At 36.7% G+C, this 25008-nt stretch overlaps 1 protein-coding gene and 1 long non-coding RNA gene across 2 annotated transcripts in view; one reads left to right on the plus strand and one right to left on the minus strand.

Moving 5' to 3' along the window:
• HEATR1 (HEAT repeat containing 1) overlaps nucleotides 1–2619 on the minus strand; it is a 76808-nt gene extending 74189 nt beyond the window's left edge. Inside the window, exons 1-3 of the mRNA XM_077168423.1 lie at nucleotides 2421–2619; nucleotides 2035–2215; nucleotides 1269–1485 (exon numbers count right to left, since the gene is read on the minus strand). Coding sequence (XP_077024538.1) covers nucleotides 1269–1485; nucleotides 2035–2176 — 359 coding nt within the window. The 5' untranslated portion in view covers nucleotides 2177–2215; nucleotides 2421–2619. The remainder of the gene's footprint in view (nucleotides 1–1268; nucleotides 1486–2034; nucleotides 2216–2420) is intronic.
• A 7-nt stretch (nucleotides 2620–2626) lies between these two features.
• Nucleotides 2627–25008, plus strand: part of LOC143690794 (uncharacterized) — a 32464-nt gene continuing 10082 nt past the window's right edge. The window contains exon 1 of the long non-coding RNA XR_013179184.1: nucleotides 2627–2782. This is a non-coding gene — a long non-coding RNA (uncharacterized LOC143690794). The remainder of the gene's footprint in view (nucleotides 2783–25008) is intronic.

The following is a 25008-nucleotide window of genomic DNA, read 5'->3' on the forward strand; positions in this document are numbered from 1 at the left end:
ACACGCAACTTCTTGCTACTTCCCAATTCATCATCTTTCATACTACAATGCCATTATACATGCTAATTCTGCATCTAAAATGACTTTTATTAGCAATCCTTTAATTTTTTAGCCTAAATGTTATTTTCTCCACAAACCTGTCCTTAACTACTTCAGAGCTGCATTCCCAAAATTTCACATAAACCTTTATCATGGCATTTATTTCAAAAGCAGCTTACTCATTCTTAACTTCTCAGTGCCTAATGTAAAATAAGTTACATGAATAAATAAATGAAAAATCAAATGTAAAATGTACTCCTCACATTAATAATGTACTTGGGAGAAATTAAATGCTAGAAGACTTTTTTTTTTTACATGGGCAGGCACCAGGAATTGAACCCGGGTCCTCTGGCATGGCAGGTGAGCATTCTTGCCTGCTGAGCCACCGTGGCCCTGCTAGAAGACTTTTGAATATTCTTTTTTGTCTGCTGAGTCCAGTGTTCTGATAATTAGAAGACACTATATAAAACTGTTTTCTCAATGACTCACTTGCTTTTTTAAGGAAAATCACTTTATTCCCATGTCTCCAATTAACGAAACAGAAATTATGCTACTTTTAAAATGCATATATTGGGGAAATAAATAAAAACGTGTATGTTAGATGCCAGTAAGTGATAACATAAACTGAATAAACTTACTAAAACAATTGTCAAAGTGGATGAAAAATCAGACCTCAGAAACAAACTTTAGTTGTATCTCAGCTCTAAGACCAGTTGTGCGACTTAAGCAAAATGGAGATAATACAAGTATTTCCCTATAGGAATTTTGGGAGATTTGATGAGATAATGTATATAAAGTGCTTGCCACAGGGTTTGGTATATAAATGCTCAACACATATTAGCTATAATATTTTTCTTAAGTTACGGTTTTTTAGAAGCTACTGTTACCCTTTTCCCAAACTACTGGCATTACTTGGGGGGAAAAGAAACTTAATTTGCTACGCCTCAAGCATGCAGGAACAGGCCATAATGACAAAGTGACATGAAAGTCTTAGAACTAATGAGCTTAGACCACTTACTCAAGCTCTTCAGTAATTCAAGATCTTCGGTAATTCCAATTTCCACTATCAACAAAAATGAGTTTTAACAGTAGAAAAGCATGCTTATCTCACCCATTAGGCATTGTATTTGTTGCTTCATATATATAATTTTTCAGCTCTGAATTGATGTGTTCTTAAATATTTTAAAAAATAAAGAGTCCACAATTACTTCAGTAATTCCATTAGATACCTGTGTATCAACCATTCCAGACACTTCTGTGCTGGCTTAAGCAGGAAGTAAGGTGATAAGTGAATAAGGAATAATGAAATGTTTTCATCCAGCTGTTTGTTCACGGCTTTGGTTTGAACGCTGCGTTCCAAAGTTTTCGCTAGCTGGCTAAACAATAGTGCTTCAAACTGTTCAAAGGAAGGATCAATTCCAAGCAGTTCTTCTAGGCCAGTGCATCCTAGGAAAAGGCTTGTTTATTTAATAATTCTTTGCAAGAAAATTTATCCCAACCCTCTTAATAGTTTTACCTACCCTAAAAGTCTCTAAATATTTTTCTCATATATAATCTGCAATAGAGTTCTTACCTAACATTGACTTCAACTTTTAGAACATGTCTTATCTCACCAACTACAAGAATAGAAAGTACTTCATGGCAGGGAGGTTCCTTTTTTAAAAAAAACTTATATTCCCTATAAAAACAAGATCAGTCCTTTAGGGAGACTCCTCCTCCACTCCAGCCCCTGCCTCCTGCCTCCCACTGTACAAACTCTCTACAAATTAGGTGACCTCCCACCCCTCAGCCTTAAATCCTCACCTGTGAAACTCAGATACCCATACGCATTTCAAGGAATTAACACGGGGCTATTTGCTCAGTTAACATTAATTTTCTTAACATTAACCACATGTCAACAAGTTATAAAAGAGGGTGGGACAGAAGAGAAAAAATACAGCAACTTCCAGAAAGCAAACGCTTAAAAGAGCTTTTCTAAGTTAAACGGTAGCTCACCAATGGCAAAGGCGGTGTCCCTGTCGATGGTGGCCGCTTCCTTGGGGTCAAACAACAGAGAGGCAACTTCATCTCTAGATAAGAGACTAGGGTCACTTTGAGGGAGGGCGAGACGTTGGAGCTGCTGGGCTAAGGACGTCATCTTTCACGCCAGCGGAAGAAGCGGATTTCTAAACACAGTCTAAAAAACATAACCACTATGAGAAATCTCCATGAACCCATAAGGTGGCTTAAATGGAAGTAGCGAATGCCTCGAGTATGAACCAGTTGTCCCAGAACTCGCAAAAACTGCTGAGATACAAACAAGACTGCCACCTGCACTAATGACTATCTACAGCCTCTGGGGGCTACGCCGAGGCTTTCTTCAGCCGGAACACCGTACATACCCAGAAAACGCAGGAACACTTCAATCTTCATCTGTATGCCACCCCCATCCACGGCCTCACCAAACAACTCTGCGCTTCCCGTCTCCCAAAACTCGATTTTTTCAGCGGGATCTCGGAAGCCAACAACTCTTCACAGCAGCTCCCACATGGCACCAAGCACTCCCTTTCTCGCCCGGAAATCTAAAGCACGCTTTAGAGAAACTTCCGGTTTCAGTCACTACGGCAAGAGCAGAGGTACAAATTTGGTGGGAACCGCGACTCCGCCTCTTTGAGAAGCTTGGTCCCTTTACCCTGCGCTGGAGATCAGCGTTCCCTTCTCCGCTCGTGTCCAGCTGTCTGCGCCTGGTCTTGTGGTTTTCTAGGTGGGTCTTTGTGAATTTTGAGGTTCTGTAGTCGGAATCATGCGTTCAACAGGTGGTCACCTTGTACTGTGTATCCTAGTGCTTAAAAATATGGGCTGTGAAGTCTCGTTTAACTGGGCTTAAATTCCAATGCTTGCCTCGGGTTGTGATCTCCCCCGACTTTTTTAGTCTCTCTGAGGTTGTTACCTTTTCTAAAGTGGAAATAGGCCGAGGATTTAATGAGATGATCTGCTCATCCCCAGCGCGTGACGAACCGCTCGGTAAATTATTGGACACCGCCACCCTGGTGCTTGGGGCTCTCTCGTCTCTGCTTTGTTTGCACTCTTGGAGGGCGTTTTTTCCCCTTTTAAACTAATTTGTTGGGATATACTTTAAAAACAATAAATTCACCCATTTGAGTTGAACATGTGGGAGAATACTGATAAATGAATATATAGATGAGATGTAACTATCCCCCATCCCCCCATAAAGTTCCTTCAAGAGCCCCTTTGCGGTGAATACCCAACCCTGACTCCTGGCCCAGTCAACCACTGTCTTTCTTGGCATCACTATAGATTCATGTTGCTGAATAGTATTCCAATGTGTGGATATACTACAATCTGTTTCCAAAGCAGTGTTGCAACAGGAATAAACTGGCCCCTCAGAAAATCTGCCCTGGGAAGAAGCAATGAGATTGGATGTTGTGCCGGATTGACAGGATTTATGTACCCTAGAAAAGCCATGTTTTAATTCTAATCAAGCTTGTGGGAACAATGGTTTCTTCTAATCCTTATTCAGTCCTATAGGCTGGAAACTTGATTAGGTTATCTCCTCCGAGATGTGACTCAATCAGTTGTGGATATTAAACTTGATTAGATGGAGGTGTGCCCCCACCCATTCTATGTGAGTCTTGATTAGTTTACTGGAATCCTGTAAAAGAGGAGATATTTTGGACACAGGCCTTTTGAGCCACAGAGACACAACAGAAGGACAGAAAACCAGAGAGTCTACCAGCCAGTGACCTTCGGAGATAAAGAAGTCGTGAAGCAAGAGGTCTGGAGAGTAAGCTAGCAGACACCCCATGTTTGCCACATGCCCTCCCAGCTGAGCGAGAAACCCTGAACTTCATCAGCCTTTCTTGAGTGATGGTAACCTCTTATTGGTGCCTTAATTTGGACAATTTTTAGACTTACTTTAATTGGGACATTTTCTTGGCCTTAGAACTATAAACTTGCAACTTATTAAATTCCCCTTTTTAAAAGCTGTTCCGTTCCTGGTATATTGCATTCTAGTAGCTAGCAAACTAGAACAGATGTCCTTCCTACCCTTTCTGTATACATTCATTTCTCTCAAGAGATACAGCTCTCCAGTGCCAGAGTGTCAGTCTTTCTGTAACCCTCTTCCCTCCAGAGTGTTGGAAATGAGGTTACAAATTTAGGGGCTCCTTTTTTCTATACTCCATGTAGATTCTCTCTTATTTTTTTTATTAAACAGTTTTTGTTGTTATTTTGTTTTAACAACATTTAAAACAACCGGAAATCTCTAGTTCCTATACAGAGTTATTTATTTTCATTTTCATGTAGTATTGATGGCTTTGCAGAGAATAACATGATTTTTCAGTTATGATTTGACTATTTCATCCTTAAATTCAACTCTCACAAAGGAATTTCTTGTCCTTCTGAAGCATCACAGGAATTTACCTTTACTAAAGTAATCCTTGTTACATGTTTAGTAAACAATGAAAACCAGGCCTGTTTTAGCCTCAAGAATTATATGCTCCTTTGCTTTAATAAAAATCCCCAATATATATTTTTAAAAGTGTAACCAAAGTGAAACTAAAAAGAGTTACAAGGGCTTAAACATCCCTAATTAAAAGGAGAAGATTGACAGATGGACAAAAAAACAATACCCAATTATATGCTGCCTATAAGAACTTTAAATATAAAGGCACACAGAATGTATATATTTAGAAGACACTTTCAGATTATGTCCTTTGTTAATATGTGTATAGTTTTTTCAATGTTATTGTGTGTATCGTGGACAAATTTGAGTCCTTACTTGAAAGATGGGTGCTTAAATGTATACAACATATGTTAAAAGTAAAGGGTGTAAAATAATACTTCAAATATTTTTTCTGTTAATACATGGGAATGACATCATTAAACTAGACATCTTGGAGCAATATGCTGAGGGGGTGAGGGTGGGGGTCACATTTCATTCTCTTTCCATGTGAATATCCGGTTATCACAGCATCATTTATTGATTTTTGGGGGGGAGGGGGGTGTTCTAGTTTGCTAGCTGCCAGAATACAATATACCAGAAATGTAATGGCGTTTAAAAAGGGGAATTTACTAAATTGCTTGTTTACAGTTCTAAGGCCAAGAAAATGTCCAATCAAAGGCATCCAGGGGACAGATACCTTGGTTCAAAAAGGCAATGAAGTTCTGGGTTTCTCTCTCAAGTGAGAAGGCACATGGTGAACACACTCAAGGTTTCTGTCATCTGGAAGGGCACATGGCAAACATGGTGTCACCTGCTAGCTTTCTCTCCTGGCTTCCTGTTTCATGAAGCTCCATGGGAGGCGTTTTCCTTCTTCATTTCCAAAGGTCACTGGCTGATGGGCTCTCTGCTTCTCATCGTTCTGCTCTCTCAGAATCTCTCCTGGCTTTCTCTCATATTGTCCTCTTTTATAGGATTCCAGTAAGCTAATCAAGACCACCCAAATGGGTGGAGACACGCCTCCACCTAAACCAGCTCAACAGCCACTCTTGATTAAATCACATCTCAGGGGAGATGATCTAATTACAGTTTCAAACAAACCGAATAGGGATTAAAAGAAACGGCTGCCTTTACAAAATGGGATTAAGATTAAAACATGGCTTTTCTAGGGTACAGACATCTTTTCAAACCAGTGGAGGAAGTTAGTGCATGGGTCTCCCACATGGCACGCAAAAATTCTACCACTGAACTACCCATGCACGCCTCATGTTTCCATTTTGCTGTGACCATTGTGTGTACACATCTCTTGGATGTACCATAGGAAAATGTGGTTAAATCACTCAATGAAAACATACCTTGCTATTAGTTTGTTGTAGATCTGACAATGAAATCTCTAAGATGCATTATACTTTTTGTATTATTGCTTTATGTCTAATTTTAAAGTGAGCATTAAGGGAATACAATATTTGCAACTCTGCCAATATGTAAAAAAAAAAAAAAATGAGTTACAGTTATTTAGCTCAACCCTTTCTCTGTCAGCTCTAATGTTACATAGTGCCATGTCAAATTTTACTTTGGAGAGAGGCTAGGAGAGTGTATTGGTCAGGGTTCTCTTGAGAAACAGAACCAACAGGTAAATAATATGAGATTTGTTATACAAATTGGCTCACCCATTTGGAAAGCAAGTCCAAGTTCCATAGGACAGACTGCAAGTTGGGAACTCGATGGTGATGGTGAATTCTCCAGGAGAAGTAGCAAGTTGGGAACTCTGGCTCAGGTAACAATGAATTCCCCAGGAGAAGCTGGCTGGCTTAAGTAGAGATAGAGATGTTTTTGTATTAGAAAGTGGGGTACTGCAATTACAGTAATCTAGAAATGCAGAAATGACTTTGAAATTGAGTAATGGATAGACCCTGGAAGAATTGTGAGGCTCTGAATAGAAGAAACCTGAATTGCTTGGACGAGACTGTGTAGAAATATGGACATTCAAGGTATCTCTGATAAGACCTTAGAAGGAAATGATGAATGTGTTTTTGGAAACTGAAGGAAAGGTGATTATTATTGTAAGTGGCAGAGACTTGGTAAAATTGTGTTCTGATGTCAGATGGAAGGCAGAACTTGAAAGCAGTGAACTTGGATCTTTAGCTGAAGAGATTTCCAAACTAAGTATAGGACATACAGTCTGGGTTCTCCTTGCAGCTTATAGTAAAATGCAAGAGGAAAGGGATAACTCTTAAGCACAGAGGAACCAGAAAATGATGCTTTTGAAAATTATTACCCTTTACTGATAGTATGCTCTGGGCCAGACGTGGCTCTGCCAGGGACCTCCGTAAGTTTTTGAGAAGTGAGGCCCCAGAGATCAGGGCTCCAAGTGAGGTTTTAACTGAACAACCCTTTGCTAAACAGTGTGTGGCTGAACATAGATCCAGTCAACTATTTCAGCAGAAGTCAGGATTGGCAATGCAGTTATCCAGAAAGAATATGTGGAAAGTCCTTTTGTCTAATGGTTTGGACCCCCTTGAACCGCGTACAGAGCTGGCATGGTTTTTGTGAAGTTTGTATGAACAGAACCAATATCATCTTAGACTGAAAGGGACATGAGAAGTGATGAAGGAAGAATGTCTTCAAGGGCACAACCATAGAATCAGAAGTCTGGCGGAAAAGATGTCCTTGGGTCGAGAAAGTGGGCCTACCTATGTAACTGGAAAGAGTAGGTCTGCCCTTGCACTTAGAAGGGACAGGCCTTGTGTCCCAGTGTTCAGGGAAAGTGCTGCTACCCCAATACTTGGAGATGGTGGGGCTTGTGCCCCAGCATTCTTGCTCATCCAAGCAAGAGCTTGGAAAAGGTGAGGCTGCACTCCAACAGGCCCAGAGGACAAAACATCAATCCCCATATGATTTTCAGACCTTGAGATATAATGGACTTTGCCTTGTTGGGTTTTTGATTTGCTTGGGAACCATGGCTCTGTTTTCCTTCCTATTTCTCCCTTCTAGAATGGAAATATTTATCCTATGCCTATCCCGCCATTGTATCCTGTAGTCTGATAATTTGTATTCTCAGTTTCATAGGTCCATTGATTGAGGGGAATTTACTCCAAGATGAACCACACTCATAATTGGTTTAGATGAGACTTCATGCTTAGCATTGTTTCTGAAATGAGTTAAGGTTTTTGAGATTTTGTGATGGAATGCATGTATTTTGTATGGGAAGAACATGTCTTTCTGGGGTCTAGAGGGCAGACTATGATAGGTTGAATTATATACCCAAGGGAAAAAGTATATGCCTTAATCCATTCCTGGGGATTAATGTGAACCCACTATAAATAGTGTTATTTTTTGAAGGTGTTATTTTGGTTAATGTATGGCCAATTGAATGAAGTTGGCCCTTAATCCTGTTACTAGAGGTTTTCTGAAGAGAAAGCCACATAGAAGAAAAGCTTGTTGGAAGTCAGTGGAACCCAGAAGAGGAAGCAGAAGATGTTGCTACGTGCATTGACATGCAATAGAAAAGCCAAGGATCCAAGGGTCACTGACAGCCAGCCCCAGAATGCCAGTCTTTAGAGAGAAAGTATAGCCTTGGTGACTCCTTAATTTTGGACTTCTCCTAGCCTCAAAACCAGGAGCCAATAAATTTCCATTGTTTAAGCTAATCCATTGTGCGGTATTTGTCTTAGCAGCTGTAAATAATAAAACAGGTCAGAGGTTTTCGAATGTAATTTTTAAAAAGCTTTGGTTTTAAAAAATATGTGATCTCTAGATACATATTTGTCTCAGGCTTAAAAGATTTCTTTGAATTTATTCCTTATTATTTTCAGATTATTGCCTTATCAGTTTTTGTGATTGCATGCTTGTCTTACAATTTGATTATGCAATTTAAAACCAGAGCAAACTTACCTTTTCAGTTGTTATTTTAATATAAACTACCAGTTATAGATCATATGCTGCCCTACTGTTAATCCTCCTATCTAGTAATCCTTTTCATGCTATTTTACATTCATTAAATCCATAATTGTAGCTATAACTGATGCATATTTGTTTATGCAAGTATAAACATTGTTTTCAGAGAAGATATCTTAACCATACATTCATTCTGATGGGAGGTGGAAAATTGTTCATGTTTCAGTCACATTTATGGCCAGAGCCCTAATCCTTTCCCCACCAAAAAAAAAAAAAAAAAAAACCCACAAAATTTTAAGAGAGATTTGAATGAATGTGATTTTTTTTAAAGGATATTTTACCTCCCCCATCCCTCCCCATTTAATCCAGAGTTCAGACACTTTGATTCATTACATGTGTACTTGATGCCAGATTGAGGATACGGTGGTGAACGTGAGAAATAAGATTTCTAGTCTTGTGGCACTTACATTCTACCTGTAAGAAATAGACATTATGCAAATAAATAAACCAGTAAACCATCAGGTGGTGTGATAAGTGCTCCAATGGCAATAATTTGAAGCCATATTATAGGGATGATTGGAGGGCTTCATCAGTTTGAGTGCTTAAAGGTTCTCCGAAGAAGGGATATTTAAGCTGAGATCTGAATAACAAGAAATTGTGAAAAAAAAACAGAGGGAAGATTATCCCAGGCAGAACCAATTTGGGCGTTTACCATACTTCAGTCACTACAGGGATCCATTCTGTCTGGCAACTGTACCAAGCTTAACTTGTCTTTTTAGCACTTATTTATATAATCTGATTTATTGGTTAACCTATTTGTTTCTTATATCCTCTCATTGGAAAGTCAGCAAAATGTAAAAGATGACTGCATTTAATGATTGTACCTGTCTGAATGTTCTGTTGATTTGTGATTTTGGATAAGTGATAAAGACAAAGATAGTTAATATATTTCCTATATGTCTAGTACATAAAACTTTGCCTTTATTTCAGCAAAGTCACCAATTATGCTGTTAATCAGTATTTTCACATAATTTTGTTTTATTGACAGTAGTGATAAAAAAGATTAAAAATAAAAATGATACTCAAAGTATATAAAATTTGAATATATTTTTATAAAATATAAGTAAAAAATCAATACATTAAATATGTTTTTCATTTGTTTTCAATGTTTCCAAAAAAGTTATCTTTCTTCTAAGAAGGCAAAATGCAAATGACGATAAATTTCACATAAAATTATTTATATAACGCCAAAGTTTTATTTTTTAGTAAATATCATTACGTTCTTAGTTATTTTTATAAAAAATAGATTATGGGGCGGGCCGCGGTGGCTCAGCGGGCAAAGTGCTTGCCTGCTATGCCGGAGGACCTCGGTTCGATTCCCGGCCCCAGCCCATGTAACAAAAACAAAAAAACAAAATACAATAAAACAAGAAAATGTTTAAAGATGTTTCCCTTTCTTCCTTCCTTCCTTCCTTCTCTCTGTCTTTCCTTTAAAAAAAAAAAAAAAAAATAGATTATGCCTAATTTTAGCATTCAATGTCCATCTCATTGCCAGTGTAAATAATTGATATCACCCTTCATTGACGTTACGTCTGTATCAACATATTTCAAATTTGAGAGTAATATTAATTTTTGTTTATATTGTTTAATGTTCCTCAGCTGCCACATCCAGTTGTTAAGAATACTATACTAATTCAGTAATTCTTCCAGAACCACAAATTGGAAAACCAAAGAAAGAAGATAATTGGTTCTACCTGGAAATACAATTCCATTATGCAAAAATCCGTTATGTTCATCCTGTTTTAGAGGAAGGGTTTGACAAATTAATTTTTCTTTTCTCTATGTAAACATTCTGCATTCAAATCCTCCCTACCCTCTGAAACAGTCTCCAGAAACAGTAAAATCCACAAACCTTCAGAGTATTCGGACATGGTTGTGTTTTATTTGGGGAACACAGGGCAAGAGATGTGTTTCCCTGAATTCTAAACAGCATACATCATGAGACCAGATGTATAGGTTTACTGGGTTATGCTATGTCTGAACTAAATAGCAGATTTTAAGACACAGAGTTTCCCACATTTTTTAACAAATTTATTTTTTGTTTTTCATATGCAAGATGTGGGGTCTTAGCAACAGCAAGCATTGAAGACAAGAACTTTCTCATGATTATACACCATTGAATCCCTGCTGCCAAGTAAAGTAACCTTATACATGGTTGACATTATTATGAATTTGAACATGTGGTCTTATAAAAAATGGCAATTATTTTTCTTATTATTTTGGGAAAAAAAGAAAGATTTGGAAAGCAACCGAACAAGTGTATATCTCAGGGAACCACCAGATGGCAGCAAAGCGTTTTCTTTAGCATGCATTCGCAAAGTTTCTGTTTGTAGCAGTCGTTTTCAAACTTTTTAAAGACAATCTGTTTAAACTAAAATTGAAAAGTATATACAGTTATCCAAAGATTGTTTCATTAAAGCTTCAATGTGTAAAATGAAAAAAAAAATGCTCTTTAGCTCTTTATGCAGAACTACAGGACTTTAAAACTTTTAGATTTTCTTAGCTGACGGGAATCATTCAGAGTCATCTGTTTAATAAAAATGTATAACTGTAGGTGTGTAGCCTAATTCCTTTCTTCCCCACAACTCATTCTAAGTTAGTTTCAACTGCATATTTGCCACTGGAGATATTGTTGTACTGATTAGGTAAGGAGTGGAGTAGACAACTGGGAAAACCAGCAAGGTGATATTAATATACATGTAATGGCAAAGAATTATCAGAAGGTTCAGGAAGGTGGAGTGGCAGGAAAAGTGAAAAGGACTTGGCTCCATGTGAGCATATTTGAAGGAGAATTTGGGCTAGAGAGAGGATTTCAGGGGAGAAATTAAGAGAAAAGGATAGCTTTCTATGTGAGATATTAAGTAGATTTGAGAGGGGAAATTAGGTTTTTTTTTCTTTGTGCTAGGTTTTGATTCTCTATTTAGTATTCTTATATCAGTTAGTTAAATATTGCAAAGAAAAATATAGAATTATGTTTATTTCCTATGGACATGATGATATACCCAGAAAAGTCAAAGACTCCATTCTAAAAACAGCTGGATATAGTATGAAATATAAGAAACTAGGCAGGTACAAATATATACATGTACATGTGATGTCAACAACATTTTATCTGTAACTGTAGAAAATAAACTGAAAAAATAATCTGATTACCAGAAGCAAAAACCACACAAAAAAGCCTCCCAAAATACTTGGGAGAAAACTAGAACTTAAACTCCTAAGAAGAACTTTATGAAGAAAACTATGAAACCTTATGGGAAACTCAAACAAAATATTTGAATGAATAGAGAAGATAGCTAGCTATATTATGTTTCTAAATAGAAAGACAAATATTACATAAATAGTCTATTCATCATTACTCAATTTAATTTACATATTTAATTCAGTCTTAAGAAAAGTCCCAGAATGATTTTTTTTAATTTGACAAAATGATTCCAACGTTTATGTAAAAGAGTAAGCACATTAAAATGTACTTGTATAAATCTCAGAGGGACATTTAATCTTTTTAAAAAAATTATTGTAACATATACAATATGAAATCTCCCACCTCAGTCACTCCAAGCGTATAATTCAGTAGCATTAATCATATTCAGTGTTGTGCTACCATCACCACCACTCGATACCAAAACTTTTCCATCACTCAAACAGAACCTCTATACCCATTAAACATTAACTTCCCATTCTCCTTCCTCCTTGCTTCTGATTACCTGTACTTTACTTTCTTCTCTATGAATTTGCATATTCTAGATATTGCATATAAGTGAGATCGTTCCATATGTGTCCTTTCATACCTGGCTTATTTCATTCAGCATAATGTCTTCAAGGTTCATCCACGTCCTCAAATGTATCAGAACTTCATTCCTTCTTACATCTGAATAATATTCATTGCATGAATATACCACATTTTGTTTATGCATTCATGGACACTTGGGACGTTTCCATCTTTTGGCAACTGTGAATAATATTGCAGCTGTGGCCATTGGTGTACAAAAATCTGTTCAAGTCCCTGATCGCAATTATTTTGGCTATATATCAGGTCGTGTGGTAATTCTATATTTAACTTTTTGAGAAACTGCCAAACTGTTTTCCACAGTGGCCGTACCATTTTACATTCCCATCACCAGCATACCGGTTTTCCTATTTCTCCACATCCTTACCAACACTTGTTATTTTCTGGATTTTTGTTATTGTTGTTGTTTTTAATAACGGCCATTCTAGTGGGTATGAAATGGTGTCTCATTGTGGTTTTGATTTACATTTTCCTAATGGTCAATTATATTGAGCGTCTTTTCATGTGCGTTTTGGTCATTTGTGTGTCTTTTCTTTTTTATTTTATTTTTACTAGAATTGGCCCTAGAGACTTTAAAAATTATTATTTTTTAATTAGAGAAGTGGTAGGTTTATATAAACATGTAAAAAATACAACTTTCCCATATACTCCCCTATTGTTGACACTTGCATTAGTGTGGTACATTTGTTACGTTTGATGAAAGCATATTAAAATAACACTGTTAACTGTGGCCTATAGTTTACATTAGGTGTCTTTCCTCATATACAACCCATGATTAACATCTTGTATTAGTGTCATTCATTTGTTGTAATTCATGAAAGAACATTCTTACGCTTGTCCTATTAACCTCAGTATATCGTTCTCATCATGGTTCACTCTAGTCCTGTCTTTTCTACCTTTCATTCTGGTAACATAAACAACCTCAGCGTCCCCGTTTCAACCACATTCACATACTTAATTCAGTGCTATTAATTACACTCACAATAATCTGCTACCATCATCACCATCCATTTCCAAACCTTTACAATCAACCTCAGTAGCATCCACTCCCCTTTCCCGACCGTCAATCTATCCCTTCCTAACCTATATTCTAGATTCTAACTCTGTGAGTTTGCTTATTATAGTAGCTCATATCAGTGAGATCATACAGTATTTGTCCTTTTGTGTCTGGCTTATTTCGCTCAGCATAATATCCTCAGGGTTCATCCAAATTGTTGCATGCTTCAGGACTTCATTCCTTTTTACAGCTGAATAATATCCCATGGTGTGTACATACCACAGTTTGTTTATCCATTCCTCAGCTTATGGACATTTGGGTTGCATCTATCTTTCGGCAATTGTGAGTAGTGCTGCTGTGAACAGCAGTGTGCAAATATCTGTTTTGTCCCTGCTTTCAGTTTTTTTGGGGAAATATTTAGTAGTGGGAATACTGAGTCATATGGTACTTCTGTATTTAGCTTCCTGAGGAGCTGCCAAGCTGTCTTACACAGTGGATCACCATTTTGTAATCCCACCAGCAATGAATGAAAGTTCCTATTTCTCCACATGCTCTCCATCACTTGTAGTTTTCTTAATAATAGCCATTCTAGTGGGTGTGAAATGATATCTCATTGTGGTTTTGATTTGCATTTCCCTAATAATTACTGAGGTTGAGCATCTTTAAATTTGATTTTTAGCCATTTGTACATGCTCTTTGGAGAAATGTTTATTCAACTCTTTTCCCCATTTTTAATTGGTTTGTTTGTCTTTTTATTGTTGAGTTGTAGGATTCCATTCTGTATTCTAGATTTTAAACCCTTATCAGATATATAGTTTCCAAATGTTTTTTCCCATTGAATAAGTTGTTTGTTCACTTTCGTGACAAAGTCTTTTGAAGAGCAAAAGTTTTTAATTTTGAGGCGGTCCCATTTATCTATTTTTTTTGTTGCTGTTGTTGCTTGTGCTTTGGGTGTACAGTTTAAGAAACCACTCCTAACATAAGGTCCTGAAAATGTTTCCTTGTATTTTTCTCTAGGAATTTTATAGTCCTGGTGCTTATGTATAAGTCTATGGTCCATTTTGAGTTCATTTTTGTATATGGTGTGAAATGGGGATCCCCCTTCATTCTTTTGCATTGAAATAACCAGTTCTCCTAGCACCATTTGTTGAAGAGACTATTCGTTCCCTGTTGAGTGGACTTGGAAGTCTTGTCAAAAATCAATTGACCATGGGCAGTGCGATGGTGGCTCAGTGGCAGAATTCTTGCCCATGATGCTGGAGACCTGGGTTCGATTCCCGGTGCCTGCCCATGCAAAAAATTAAATTAAAAAAATCAATTGACTGTAGGTATGAGGGTCTATTTCTGAACTTTCAGTTCTGTTCCATTGGTCAGTATTCTATGTTTGTGCCAATACTCTGCTGTTTTGACTCACTGTAGCTTTGTAAATATTCTTTAAAGTCAGAAAGTGTGAGTCCTTCAACTTCGTTCTTTTTCAAGATGTTTTTGGCTATTTGGGGCCCCTTACCCTTCCAAATAAATTTGATAATTGGCTTTTCCATTTCTGCCAAGTAGGCTGTTGGAATTTAGATTGGAATTGTGTTGAATCCGTAATTCAATTCATTATAAAACCTACATTTATAACCTATTAATTTGAAAAGATACTGACTTGACTTCAATAGCACACATGTTCTCACCCTGTTTCCCCTCTTTATGTTGTTTTTGTCCCACTTTACCACTTTGTATTTTGCACATCCATTATCAGGAAATACGCTTATTTCTTGTTCACTTGTATCTTGGTCTAACTTTTCAGATTTTCCCAGCTGTTCTTCATCTGATTCTTTCCCTGGGTATGTAGTACAATTTTTAAGATTGCACTTTTTGTGCAATTGTTTCACCTCAAGAATAGAGTTTTCCTTTCCTCTGTTCCTTCTTGGGAATCTTGATCTGTTCTGTTTTTGTGCAGACTTTTCTCCCCACTTTTATGATTTGTTTAAATTCTCTTCCTCATTCTGTGCCCTATTTTCCTTACACTTTTTGGTTTTGACCTATCTTGTGGCAGTTCAATTTTAACCCCCACCCATATGGTACTTCTGTATTTTTTTCTGTGCGGTTTTTCTACCTCCAGTTTCTTCTCCATTAGGGTCAATCCAGAAAGGTGGGTCACTCCAGAAAAGTATGTTTTGCCTTTAGGTGGTCCAGCCAAATGAAACTGGAGCCAGCACTTCTACCTAGATCTCTTTTTCTCCCCCTACCCCCCAGGCCCTTTTGTATACAGCACTCCTCAGTGGTGTTTATTCTGCTCTGGGTCTCTGTGGACCTAGGTGCCTTGGTCTCTGTGGACCTGGATATATGTGGAATTCTAACTCACTGCTTGAGTCGCTCTAAGCTCTCTGTTTATGATGGGAGGGGCCCGGGCCGTTTTGCCTGTGTGGGACTCCCAAGCTGCACAGGACTGAGTGAGGGGGAGGTGAATGGGAACTGACCAGTGCTCCAGGATGAAATTTTCCTACCTGATATTTTCCTGTTTCTTTCCTACCTGATATTTTCCTACAAATTCAGCATTTGTAGATTGTTTCTCCAGTCTCTACCATCCTCAAGAGTTCTAAGCAGGTGGGATATAGCCTTTTATTCGCTAAGTCCCTAAAGAGGCTTTTTCAGGGAATGCCTTACATTGCCATGTTGATGATATCAGCCCTTGTATGTATTCTTTGGAGAAATGTCTATTTAGGTCCTTTACCCAATTTTTTTTTTTTTTTTTTTTTTTTAGGAATAAGTAGTAAAGTTTATTAAAATGAGAAGTTTATTAAAAAGAGAGAGTAAATGTTAGAGAGGGTAATGCAGGCGTGCCCAAGGGAGGGACATGCCCTTTGCCCACTTTTAAATTGGGTTGTTTGTCTTTTTGTGGTTGAGTTGTAGGCCTTCTTTATATATCCGGATATTAAACTCTTACCCTCAGAGGAACATTTAATGGGAAATTACAATAGGTTAGATTGGCATTGTCAAATATTAAAAATATACCACAAAGGAATACAGTTGTAGTTTTGGGGCAAAAACAGACAAATAGATCCTTTGGTACCAATTTAGCTAATCTAGAAATATATCTTAATATATGTAAATATTTAATGAACTACAAGGAAACTATCAAAAGCAATCAGGAGGGGTACAAGTTAGTTCAGTGGTAGAATTCTCACTTGTCGTGCGGGAGACCTAGGTGTGATTCCCAGCCCATGCACTTCCCAAAAAACAAACAAGCAAAGAAAGAAAGAAAAAAACAGACAAAAATTCAACGAGTGGTGCTGCAATAACAGGATACTCACATGGAGAAAGAATGAAATGTGATCCCTGCCATACAGCATACAAAAAAAAAAAATCAGGAAAGATTTTCTGTCTCTGAGTTGGCATATTCTCTAATATTTTCTTTATGGTTACCATAAAGCTTGAATTTAACATCCTAAATGTATAACAATCATTTTCTTTGATTCCAACTTAACTTCAATAGTATACACAAACTTTATTCCTGTACTCTTCCCCATCTTTATGTAGTTCTTGTCACAAATTACAGTGAGTCCAAAACCACTGATTTATCGTTACATTTTGTGCATTTGCCTTTTAGATCCCATTGGAAATAAAATGATACAAACCAAACCAACCAACAAACAAACCAAGCTATTTCTAAGTAACTGCATTCCAGAAAAAAGCTTAAGAATATTTGTAGAAATATAGAAATATCCAGTACCCAACAAGGTAATCCTGGCATCTGATAAAAAAATTATGAGACATGCAAAGAAGAAAAAAAAATACAACTCATATTGGGGGAAAAACATCATTGAAACTGACCCAGAACTGACCCAAATGTTAGAATTATCAGATAAGGACATGAAACAATTTTTATAAATGTTTTTTCCATATTTTCAGAATATTAGAGACATAGAAGATAGTTGTTTTTTTTTTAGGCCCAAATTGAGCTACTAAAGAGGAAAACTGCAGTATAAGAGATGAAAAATATATCAGATGGTATTAATGACTAAGCTAATATTGCCCAAGAAAAGATTAATGAACTTGAAGGCACAGTAATAGAAATAGCATTTTTAAGAAATGAGCAGAGCATCAGCATCCTATGGGACAACTTCAGGGAAGCTGTTATATGTGTAACTAGACTCCCCAAAGCAGATATTTGAAGAAATAATGACTGAACATTTTCCAAATTTAATGAAAATCATGAATCCATAGATGTAAGACGTTCAGTGAGCACTCACACAGAAAACATGGAGGAAATTACACCAAGGAATATTATAATAAAAATTCTAAAGAAATTGTATAAAAAGTTAAATAGTAGAAAAATCAGAAGTTAATAGAATTGCATACTGATCAATTTTGGGGGTGATATGAGAGAGGACTTTCTAGAAGTTTCAGAAAAAAACATTGAGGGAAAGATCGGCAGATTTAACTACATATAACTACAAATTTAAGTATATTATGCTTTTAAAAATAATGGATAAACAAATTTAAAAGACAAGCAACAGAATGAAAAAACAGCAGATATATACCATAAAAGGATATATATGTGCATGTATGTTCTATACTAGTCATAAGGGAAACACTAAAATTTCAATAGGTCAATAGCCAAACAGCCAAATAAGTCACAGAAAAGAAATCCAAATATTAAATTTAAGGGAAAATGTTCAACTCTATTAGTAAGCAAATGTAGGTTAGAATAATGCATTTTTTTTTTTTTGGAGGAGGAGGGGGTGCATGGTCTGAGAATCAAACCTACATCTCTCATGTGGAAGGTGAGCATTCTACCACTGAACCACCTGTGCACCCTCAAATAATGCATCTTTACCTACTAAATTAGCAAGTGTTTTAAAAATAGAATTGTTTATTCCTGGCAAAGGCATATTTTAATTCATATTCTCATGAATTACAATGTTACGATAAAGTGGTATCACCCTTTTGGAAAGCAATTTGGAAATATGCATCAGGAACTCAAAGTATGTTCATACTCATTAACTTACTAATCCCATTTCTGGAAGTCTATTATAACTCAACATTCCACAGCCATTAACAGACTATTATCACGTTGGTGTGTAGGAGGGTAGATTTCTTAAGATATCAAGTATAGTTAATGTAACTACATATAAACATAAACCATTTTTAAAGCTATAGTTTGATAGTTTTAAGCAAAGTAATCATGGGTCTTTTTTCTAACTTATCAATGCATTCCAACAGTTTTTACATGATGTCATTTTGCGTTTTAAATCAGCCTCTAATATTTAAGCCTTTGTAAATATAGATGTTCTAGTTTGCTAGCTGCCAGAATGCAGCACACCAGAGACGATTGGCTTTTAATAAAAGGGGATTTATTTAGTTAATGTATAGTTCTTCAGAGGAAAGACAGCTAACTTTCAAGTGAGATTCTTTCTTATGTGGGAAGGCACAGGATGGTCTCTGCTGGCCTTCTCTCCAGGCCTCTGGGTTCCAACAACTTTCCCCGGGTGATTTCTTTCTGCAACTCCGAAGGCCTGGGCTGAGCTGCGAGTGCTGAGATGAGGTATGCTGAGCTGCTTGGGCTGCGCTGTGTTGAGCTCTCTCATTTAAGCACCAGTCAATTAAATCAAACATCATTCATTGCAGCAGGTATGCCTCCTAGCCGACTGCAGATGTAATCAGCAACAGATGAGGTTCACGTATCATTGGCTCATGTCCACAGCAACAGAACTAGGCACCCTCACCTGGCCATGTTGACACCTGAACCTAACTACCACAATAGTTTACATTTCTTCCCATAAAAACTCAGTGTAAGTTACCAGTGTTACCATTGTAACTTATATATTAACAACTGTTTAAATAGCTTTGTACATTTTGGATTATGCTCTCTTAAAGACTTTTTTTAGACTGAGAACAAAGAACATACTTTGAGGAAGATGTTCAATTCTGGGAAGCAGTTTTCTATAACAGAAGGAATAATAGAGTGATTTATTCTATTTAATATACTTATAAGACATTGGGAAATTTTCCATTATGTATTGCAGAGTTCCTTTCTGTAAAAGTCATTTTACTTACAAAAATTTTTAGCTACACTTGTGTAATTGAAGACACCGAAGAAAATATTCAGGCCTTAGAATAAAGGGTGATATATTTATATCTAAGGCAGTTATTATTTTGGACTGTCAGGTAAAAGGGGGAATTCATCACATTAAAACCTCCAAAATTGGACTAGTCAAACTTGTTTGAACATTTTGAAGATTAGAAAGAAAATGTTATGTCTTTAAAAATGACTTTTTGAGGGGATGCAAGGGTAGTTCAATGGTAGAGTTCTTGGCTGCCATGCAGAAGACCCGGGTTCAATTCCAGGCCCATGCACTTCCCAAAACAAAACAAGCAAACAAACAAACAGAAAAGCAAACAGAAAAATTCAACAAGTGGTGCGGCAATAAGTGGATACTCACATGAAAGAACAATGAAATGTGACCCTGCCATACAGCATACGAAAAAAAAAAGACAGCACTAGCAATCTAAGTCCTGTTAAACTTCACACACATTGTTAATCTTGTGTTTTAATTGAATGTGCTTTCAAACAACATTTCAGAATTTCTCATAATCTCAGGAAGCCATGGCTATTGTACAAGAAGCATACCTAGGAGACTATAAAAATGATAGGATGAAATCCTTCTCATGCCTCTTTTGCCAGTAGTAAGGAATTTGGGATCACTGGGCTGAATGACATTTTTTGAGGAGTGATTTCTTTGATTGTAGTGTAATTTGTAAATGTAACTTATTTGACAAAACAATACTTTGGTGGAACTAAAACTCACCAATAAAATGAGTTTTTAAGTACCATCAGATTGACCACCATGTTTTCCAACTCAAGTCAATTCAGTTAACATTTACTGTACGGTATGCTTGGCACTTTAATAAATGATGGAAAGATTACTAAGGCACTGGGCCTGCGTGCCTCTCTCTCTCTCTCTCTCACTCAAAGTAAGAAAAAAAAAAAAGCACGCATGTTTAGAATTAGCCAGCTGAACTCAGTTTAGATGATACCAATTTGGCAACATCCAAAGCACCATAGCCAGGAGCCAGTTGTATATATGCCTCCTTCTCTCCATCAGGCCTGATGACGGTGTTGACCTTGGCCACCTCAATGTCAGCCTGTTTGATCTCAGTACTTGTTGGCCTTGACATACACAGGTGTGAACACAAGTGTGTTATTGTCTTCATTCTTCTTAATGGCTCACTCGGTGGTCAGGGGGAACTTGATGGTGGCAAAGTGGTCAAATTTGTTTCTCCTGGAGGCTTTCTTGCCAGGCTATTTGGGCGGTCTTCTCAGACCTAACACCTTGGGCCGCCAGAAGATGGGTGTATTGCAGATCTTTGTTTGTGTCACTGTGGATGTCTTTCAGTACTGCTTTTTTTTTGGCTTTCAAAACCTTGCTTTGGCTTTGGTTTTGGGATGGGCAGGAGCCTCCTTTGCTTTCAACAAAAGTGAAGAAAAGGATAAGCCTTCTTTTTAGCTTGAAACGAGCATTGGCAGAGTCTAGTACAGAAAGCAGACCTTTAAAATAATCCATGCCATTCAGTTTAATGGACACAATAATAGCCATGGAAGGCACAGAAGAGCCAACTTCTCCTGGAGAGTTCTTTCCACAGAAGGTCACACATCTGAGCTATGTTTTAAAAGTTTAAATAGAAACAAACAAGGGGTTGAAATGCTGGGGGACAAATCATTCCAGGCAATAGGTGAGGAGGTAAAAAAGCACAGAAATAGGCAGAGTGTTTGAGTAATTAACAGTTTGATATGACTGGAATGTGGAGGTGTTCTAGAAAGAACAAGATGAGGAAGGTTGGAGGGGGGGATTGAGGGCAGATTATAGATGTTCTAAGCCATATCTTCTGTAGGCAGGGAACTGTCATGAAAGGATTTTCTTTGTAGATGATTGACTCTGGCAGTGGGGTTGAAGTTGGTCAGAGGGGTTAGGTTGGTGGCAAAGAGTTCAGTACTGGGGTTACACTAGCATTGTATTAAATTTCTGTATAAATGCGATTTATAACTATTTATTCTATTCTTATAATTTATTGAGAATTTAAAAGTTAAAATTTTTAATGCTACAAAAGAGTTCTGTGAAATAAAAAGAGCTATCAGAAAGGTAAGCACTAAACAAAAACTAATGGTAACTAAGAAGTTAGCCTTTCCAAGCTTGTGGGGACCTCACCACTACCTGAAATCTCGGAGACTGCCTCCAAACTGCTACTGAAAAGAAACTGTACCCTTTAATGGAAGAACTGAGTGCTGCAGCCAGAAGGACACATCAATCAAATAAACCTTCCCCTGGTAGATTTTCCATTACTCTGTCATAATCATTGTATTCCCCCCCACCCCCCGTCCCCCAGGGCTAACTGAAAGTTTTATCAACATTAGCATAATATCAGGAAAATTTAGCCAGAAAGAAGACATTAGCTGAGATAGTTTCATAAGTGCAATTATCATCATTAGCTACTGAGTCACTGTTAAATGCTAGATCTTGCAAAGCCAGATCTTTTTGATGGAACATTGAACTTTTGTCCTTGCTTTATAACATTTAGTATTGGAGGAAAGATGAAATCTTTTGAAACCTTTGCCCCTTTTGGGGCACTTTATTTTCTCCCTTTTAGTTAAAATTGCTGAAAATGGCAACATTCGTCTTCCTTCACTTCAGATGAAATTGCTGGATATTCCTCTAACTGGATGTCCTGTCTCCTCTAAAGCTCACAGAAGAAACAATGTTGTGTCTGTACATTATAGTTTTTCAGGCAATTGGGAAGGACTCAGAAGAATACACTATGATGCCAGACATTTTTTTAGGTAAAGCAATTACGTTTTCCATAAATCTGCAGCGTTGCGTAATTGTAGAATCTAAAATGTCCTTAGAGCTCATGCAACACAACCTCCACATTTTATAGATTAAGAAAGTTGAAATAAGAGACCATTTTTCACTGATCAGTTTGGCAGAATATAAAAAGATTTATGATATTCAGTGTAGAGAAGGGGCACTATTGAACGCTGTTGGAGTAATATCAAATGATACGTTTGATACTACCTATAGAAATTTAAAATATATATACCCTTTCACTCAGCAGCTCAATTTTTAGAATCCTATTTTAAAGAAATCTAATACATATGCGTTGAGGGTGTATGTACACATGTGCTTGTTGCAGGAATTTTAGATATGGAAAAATTGGTGTCAGTCTAAATGTCCATCAGTAATGGGAACTGTTAAAATAAATTAGGGTATTTCTGTACCATGAAATATTAAAGTCTGCAGGAGGAAAGAATGACCATGATATACTGGTAAGTTAAAAAAGCAAGTTATAGGAAAATTGTATGTAGAGTTTGATCCCATTTTTATGAAATATATCTTTACATGCTTATAGAGTATAGAGTGTTACACACAAATTTTTAAGAGTAGTTACATTATGGGAATAGAATCAGAGACTAAGGCAAAGTACCTTTTCATTTTTACTCTGTACACTTAGACTTTGCTTAAATTGTTTACAGTGAACATGTACTAATTTCATCTCTTTTTGTAAAGAATAAAAATATGAGCCTCAGATATGTAAAGTAACTTGTTCAAATCATTGAAATAGTTAGTGAAAACATAAAACTAGGATCTGGATCATCTGATCACACTCCAGTGCTTTTCCTACTAAAGCAAGGCCTTGAGAAACCTTTACATGAACTTCTGACTCTGCAGATCTAGTCATTTCTCTTCTGTTTCTTAAGGAAGTAAATTAAAGTAATGATTTCCTAACTTTATTAAGGCAAATAAATTTCTGACCCTCTTGATCAACAATATATGCTTCTCAATTTTTTTTGCTTATATATACTATTGTAATCAGCAAAGAAACATTCATTTATAGTTATTATATTTTACTTATATGACCAATTCTGACTTCTGCCCTAGCCACTCACTAATCCACAAAGAAAGGATTGAAACTAAGCCTTGGATATTATTTCATAGCTGAACAGAAGATCCAGACTTTTCCAATAGAGCATAGAAGTGTATTCGCAAATGACAGAGGAATTTGCTATCATGTTTCCTCATCTGTTCTTATAATATCTTCTGCAGTCTTATTCAACTATAGTTGTTATTTTTAGCTGCATTTTGGTATTCATGATGAATAATATTATTGCTCTCCATTAAGTAAAATAAAGTAAATGAGTGGTTGATTTACCTTAAAATCTGCAGCAATATTAGCTTTCCCATATATTTATTTTTAAGTCTAATTTTAGTGATCCCAAAAGTCAAAGTGTAGAGTTGTAATTTTCAATCCTTAGGTATAGCCATAAGTTACCAGAATGATTTTTTTCCAAGTAATAAATGAGGGGAAAGATCTAGAAGCAATTAAAGGGTGGATTAAAAATAATATGGCTAAAAGAATATTTAATTAGGTTGGAAACTGTCTCAACACCATGCTAAATAAAAAGAGATACAAAAAATATGTATCCCAAATTATCCTTATCCAATAAACACATATACTTTATATATAATCGTATGTACATAAAATATGATCTTAAAAGAAATGTCTGCAAATATGAACAAAAACTTTGTATGGTAGAACTCAGGTTGATTTGCTTTCTTCTCTGTATTTCTCATATATTTCTCAATACTTACTCATTTTTGTCAAAAGAATGTTTAGTTTAGACATTAGAAAAAATGTTTTAAAAAAAGATCTGAAAGCAAATGGGGAACTATATAATCTGAGGCAATACTTCTTAGCTATGTTGTTTGGAGAGTAATAATCAGTTTGACACACTACTAGAAGAGAGTGGCATAACCTCATATCAATTTGTATGTACACATGCTAGTAAGGAAGGTGTCATGTGTCAACTTGGCCAAATGGTGGTACCTGTTTGTCTGATTGGGAAAGTGCTGGCCTGTCTGTTGTGATGAGGACATATCATAGAATTAAATCGTGATCATGTCAGCTGCATCCACAGCTGATTCCATTTGTAATCAGCCAAGGGGAGTGTCTTCTGCAATGAACGATGCTTAATCTAATCACTGGAAGCCTTTTAAGGAGGATTCAGAAGAGACATGTTCTATTCCTGCTTCGGCTGGTGAGCCTCTCCTGTGGAGTTCGTCCAGACCCACCATCGGTATCGTCGGCTTCACAGCCTGCCCTGTGGATTTTGAGCTCTGCGTTCCCACGGTCATGTGATACACTTTCACAAATTTTATATTTGCAAGTGTTTCCTGTTGATTCTGTTTCTCTAGAGAACCCTAACTAATATAGAAGGAAAACTATACCTTTTTAAAGAAAATTTAAAGTTTAACCTTTTTAAAGAAAATTTTAACTTCAGTAATAAAGAGAAAAGGAGAACAATGGGCAAGAAACAAGAAATAGGTTATTTGCCTGAGTGGAGCTCAGATTACAGATGCAGATTATACAAAACCAGACCAATTTCCAAGCAGGGATTTGATGGAAGAAGGTAGAGAAAGGCATGTATGTTATAGAATGAAAGGGAAATTTAAAAATATAGAGTGACAGGGAAATTAAAAAATATTCTGAGTACAAAGAAGGAGCAGCAGTTACTGGGCTATTTCTACTAGTTTTTGCCTTCCTCATCCCCATCCTTCAGCCAGGATTTAGCACAGTGTCCAGCACATGGCAGGTTCTCAATTTGTTTAGCATAATAAATGGATGAAAATGTGACAGCTGTTTGAACCTAGAATGGATTGAGGTTGAAGCCACAATTATAGGGAAAACCTAACAAGATTAAATACACCAATGATGTCTTGCTAGTGTCACATTAGTGAATGG

The sequence above is a fragment of the Tamandua tetradactyla genome, chromosome 7, assembly GCF_023851605.1.
Source record: "Tamandua tetradactyla isolate mTamTet1 chromosome 7, mTamTet1.pri, whole genome shotgun sequence".
NCBI lineage: Eukaryota > Metazoa > Chordata > Mammalia > Pilosa > Myrmecophagidae > Tamandua > Tamandua tetradactyla.